The sequence below is a fragment of the Notothenia coriiceps genome, unplaced genomic scaffold (assembly GCF_000735185.1).
Source record: "Notothenia coriiceps isolate Sejong01 unplaced genomic scaffold, NC01 NC01_scaffold00026098, whole genome shotgun sequence".
In the NCBI taxonomy this organism is placed as follows: domain Eukaryota; kingdom Metazoa; phylum Chordata; class Actinopteri; order Perciformes; family Nototheniidae; genus Notothenia; species Notothenia coriiceps.
Genome location: NW_011358799.1, coordinates 229,269 through 234,472, shown reverse-complemented (window position 1 = coordinate 234,472; position 5,204 = coordinate 229,269). Strand labels below are relative to the sequence as shown.

At 40.6% G+C, this 5,204-nt stretch overlaps 1 protein-coding gene across 1 annotated transcript in view; it reads right to left on the bottom strand.

Moving 5' to 3' along the window:
* Window positions 1–1,109: 1,109 nt before the first annotated feature.
* LOC104956551 (anaphase-promoting complex subunit 5-like) overlaps window positions 1,110–5,204 on the bottom strand; it is a 4,464-nt gene continuing 369 nt past the window's right edge. The window contains exons 2-6 of the mRNA XM_010784047.1: window positions 4,297–4,418; window positions 4,103–4,210; window positions 3,748–3,895; window positions 2,918–3,080; window positions 1,110–2,073 (exon numbers count right to left, since the gene is read on the bottom strand). Coding sequence (XP_010782349.1) covers window positions 1,853–2,073; window positions 2,918–3,080; window positions 3,748–3,895; window positions 4,103–4,210; window positions 4,297–4,418 — 762 coding nt within the window. The 3' untranslated portion in view covers window positions 1,110–1,852. The remainder of the gene's footprint in view (window positions 2,074–2,917; window positions 3,081–3,747; window positions 3,896–4,102; window positions 4,211–4,296; window positions 4,419–5,204) is intronic.

Sequence of the window (5,204 nt, the reverse complement as noted above, 5' to 3'; positions counted from 1 at the left end):
TATTTTGAAAAATAAAAAGTATAAATATGTCTTATATAGGTATGGTCCTACACTATATTATTCAAATATAGCATGATAGGTCCACTTTAATTAACTCACCGTTTCAGCACTTGAACATATACATTGAATGAATTGTTTTCCTCATTGGACTGTAAACAAAACGTGTGCAGCACTCAGGACCCCCGAAGAGACTGACCCTGTTTTACTTTCACTGTCTGGTGACAACATGCTGCCAATGGGTACAAAGCTCACTCAAGTCAGATTTGTATAATTCATAAGTTTTTCTAAACTCAAAAATATTTTAAGCTGCTTTAAAAAAAAGAAATGTGGTTGTTGAAAGGAAACGCAATATCTCTAAGGTAATAGATCTCTTCTTTCTCATGTAAATTCCTCTGCTGCAACGAAAAGCACACAAATATCAAGCTTTCTGCTCTAAATGGTTTTGTGCAAATTGATGAATAAGAATAGGTGGTTTGAATCCCACTTCAGCAAACTATACAACGAACATAAAGAGTCTTGCACAAATGCATAAACTGAATGCAATACACTCTGCACTTTGTTAACACACACATTCCTTTGGTAGTGTGTTATAACAAACATTAGTTAATCCTAAACTTTGATCTGGCCCACATACTGTACACACTGTTATTTGTAATCTAGACAATCATTTAAATACAGGCCCCATTTGGCCTGAAGCCAGAATACAATAAGCAACAGTGACAAGATTTGACTGGTGAGAGTGTGGAGAATCGCACGACGAGTGATATTTACATAAAAAGCAGGCCTGCTTTTATTATGCACCGCTGTTATCAATCGGTTTGTTCAGAGAATCGCATGAGACCAAACATGGCAGTTTCAGGGAGCATGCAGATGATAAAAGAGACATTTCCTGTCGAGGGCTCTACTTTCCTTAAAAATGCTTGAGCAGCAACTATTTCCACTTGCCCAGAAACCTATATCATACACTACAAGAAAGAGAAAGCCCCAAAAAGCAGAATAGGGCTCCTTTAAAAAAACAAAACTGTTACTACGCTCTCACAGAGAGATGTTCTCAAATACATTACCCTTCACAATTATTCCTACATGAGCCAGATGAACTGAGAACCAAATAAGACAAAACAAGTCGTTTATTTTTCTGAAAGAAGAGCAGCGTGTAATGGATTACAGGCCCGTCAGGCCACCTAAATGTAATGTCATCATACAAAAAGTCGTATCTCAAATAGTGACAGACGTAAGTCACGTAAATGTCATCGAAGGGCTATTGCATTATAGATGTGGTCACGATTTTCTCCTTCGGATTCCAGCTTCATCTGTATTCTTCAGCCGGAATATGAATCATCCTGGCCACAGAAACACATTCATCTTGTGGCTAACTGTGATATTACCCTCATTCATCATGAAGCGACGGGTAAATCAGCACAGCCGTGACAGCACCTGATAAACTTTCAACCTTTCTACCATGCCGTGGGGAGGCATGTTATGTCTGTCTGACAATCCTGGAGTGTTGCTGGGGTTGAAGTTTTATTAAAACACGCTATGTTTATCATCAGGCCACCATTCAAATCTGTACCCGGACACGAGTGCAGAGACGAGGATTCTATTTTGGGTCTACCTGTAACTCAGCCTTGTATATGACTACTGACATTGTCTTCTCTAATTATTACCCAGGCATTGCGTGCAGAGTTCCACAATTGCCTAAATATTTGCAAATGAAATGTTTTAGTACTGACAGAGGAGGACAGATATTTGTCACCATCTAGCGAGCGCAGTAGGTACTCAACTCAGGAGCGAGAGGAGGTGCTGTGTCCTTTTCAGCCAGAATGACTCCTGTTGGTTGTTGGACAGGAAGAAGTTACAGTCGCATGGAGACTGGAGGCGCTGGGGATTGCAGCTCCTGGTCCAGCAGCCGGAAGAGCATCGCACTTTTGTGGCAGTGCGAGGTTTGTCCCAGGGAGCGGTGGAGCAGGGCCTGCAGGTAGTGGACGTCCCGCAGCCGCTCCTTACAGTTCAGCTTGGAGAAATAGCCTGCTGCCTCATTTAGCGTGTCAACGGCCAAACCCGCCAAGGGAAGATCTGCAAGGAGACAACAAGAAGAGTTTATAAAGAAGGTGCACAGCTACACAGACCTAGGATCAACGCTCTAGCCCACTGCGCCAAGACCGCAGTCCAGACATTGTTCATTGTGGTCATTTGGTTCAAAAGAAAGGGACCCTCAGCAGCAGAGTGCATGCTGCTCTGTTTCTTTGAATGGTAATATCTGTTCTACATTAATGTAATGTCTATGAGATCACCCACTAGCTAGCTCTGTAGTGGGAGTACAACTGGACAATCTGGAGGAGGTGGCAGAGGGGAGGACGAGGAGGAAGCTCGACAGCATCCTAGAGAACCCCTCCCACCCACTTCACGCAGAGCTAGTGAAGATGAGGAGTACGTTCAGCCAGACTCATCCCTCCACAACAACGCACCAAGCGCCTCGGACAGTCCTTTGTGCCTGTAGCCATCAGGCTGCACAATAAGGGGTTAATAATGAAAAAGAAATAAAATTAAATCACTGATCATAAATATACACTGTTTCCACAACCCATGTTAACTTTTTTCACTTGTCACTTTAACTTATTCCGCACTTTATAACTTAGATGATGACCAAATATGTATATATGCTGACAGTTATTTTACTCTCATTTTTATTCATCTCCTATTTTCATAGTCTTTTATTATTATTATCATTATTATTTTGTCCTTGATTTTATTTTATTTATTATTTATTTTAGATTTTATTGATCTGTGTGAATCTTTGCTGTACTGTTTTTTTCACGCGTACCCTGTTGCTGCTTTGTACAACTGAATTTCCCCTCGGGGATTAATAAAGGTTCATCTTGTCTTATCTTATCAGATGTACTGCGAAGTGGTCAGTTACCTGCTTGCCCTTGTCCGTTTGGCTTGAACCCAGCCACAGCCATCTGACAGCGTGCGGTCAGCAGCAGGGCTCTGCCCTTGTCCATGACCGATCCGTGGGCCAGAACAGGCTCGATGGCTTCATGCAGAACACTCAGAGCGTGCTCAGGAACTCCCAACATCAGCTGCAGACAGAAAACAGAGACAATTAGAACGGCACTCAGAGCAAAGACATCTGCCAAGGCCAATGGTGCATTCACATGCTCCTGGGCTGCTCACATCTTTCCAGTTGAAAGGTTATTTCCTGACTGATGTGTCCATGGGCTTTGAGTATTTACTTTGGAACAACATTGAGATTTTATTGCTCAAAACATTTAAAAATCAACTTGATAGCTGTGTTAATGTGAATATTCACATATAGGAACTATTATTTTTTAAATTATGAAATGCAGCACTTATGCCCATTCTTGCCATGTTATTGTAAGTGAAAAATAATTTGTGTATCTTCCCCGTGATTTGGATCCGCTCAAAAATGTAATGTGTTCTTACTTGGCCTATGCCTCACCCTATGAAAACATTTAAATGAAATTGGTTTTAGTTTTTCTGTAATCCTGCTGAAAAAACAGAGCAGTCAAATGTAAGAAGCTTCATCAAGTTTAGTATAATTATATGCTCCTATAAAGCAATTACCTTGATGCTCTAGAAATAAAATAGTGTTGTACCACCTAAAGAAAGCAAGTGTTGTATTTATTTTTATTTTATACACCAGCCGTAATGCAATGCTTTGTAATGCTTTTTAATGCTTTTGTGATTTGTATGTGGGAACATTTTGATGTGTTTCTTGTGAATGACCTGAGTGAAGGCCAGGTGCAGGATGGTCTCTGAGGCCAGGGACTGGAGGTGGTGCTGCCTGGCCAGAGCCAGGGCCTGCAGGAGGAGAGGGAGAGCTGTGGAGAAGCCACACGACTCCCAGTGGAGCTCAGCGGTGGAAAGCATAACTCTGTATGAGACAGAAAAGGGCATGACGCACACAAGAAGAAAATGCAGCTCATACCGAAGCTTGAACGTCATACATTAAATATTTATGGTAGCCCTAAAATAAGTGAGTCAATTCAATTCCATAGATAAAAAGAGAATGTAGGCTAAGTTGAAGTAATTTCACTGTCCTCTACACTCCAGGACACATCAGAATGGATAAAGTGTCTACCTGATGACCACCTCTGTGCATTTAGTCCTCTCACAGTGCACCTGCAGCCGCTGCAAGACGCTGTACGCCTCAGTGCTGCGGTTCAGAGCCTTCAAAACTTTAGCTTTCCTGTCAGAAAACACATTGTTACAGCTCCGACACAAAATACACACGTTAGCGACAGCCATTGTTAGAATAATGCGTAAGGCTGTTACCTGTAGAGACCTTCTGTTTTGTTTAAGGCAGAGATGGCTGTGACTAGTGGCTCTGCCAAATGGTATTTCCCTTCATTCATGTGTCTGTCAAACTGGATTTTCAGATCACACAGCATCCAGAGCTGAATTAAAGATTGAGGTAAAAATAACAAAAATATCATTATTTAGTACATTTCTTATCATCGATTATGCAAGCATTGAAGGATAAAGCAATGTCTCACACATGCCTTAAGACCTAAAGAATGAAATCTGACTTTTGACACCTGTTTTAAAATACACACATTATAACGCTGTAAAATAGCGGTAACTGTCATCGTTACATCTTAAGCTTCGGACTTATGGAGATTCCTGTTATTTAGTGTGCTTTAAGCTTTTTTAAATCACATATTAAAATATAGTACATTAAATCATTATATTCATTTTAATATAAATGTTAATAGTAGACAGTTAGCAGGGATGCAAACACACGTATGGTGAAAAAAGAGAACTATTCGAAGCAGAAAAAAAACAGCGTAATATACCATCTGACAAAGGCCTGTGCTATAATGCTTCAATTAACTGGCTATTCTTTATAATATACTCAGATCAATAGAGACAGAGATGTTAAGTTATAAATCAAGGGTTTTTATTATTATTTACAGCAGGGGTGGGGAACCTTTTTCCTTTCAAATTTTACAACATCCTCCGAGGGCCGTACAAATTATTGAACTCAACCTCTGCTTAAAAAAACTAAAATCACAGCCAATTCATTTGGCCTTTCTTTCATGTTGTGCAAAGAAAAAGCAANCACATGAAGATGGTTGTATGACCTTAGAGCACGTGTCAAACTCAAGGCCCGGGGGCCAAATCAGGCCCTTGGTGGATTTAATTTCGGCCCGCAGGATAATTTTTAATTTCTATTAGATCTG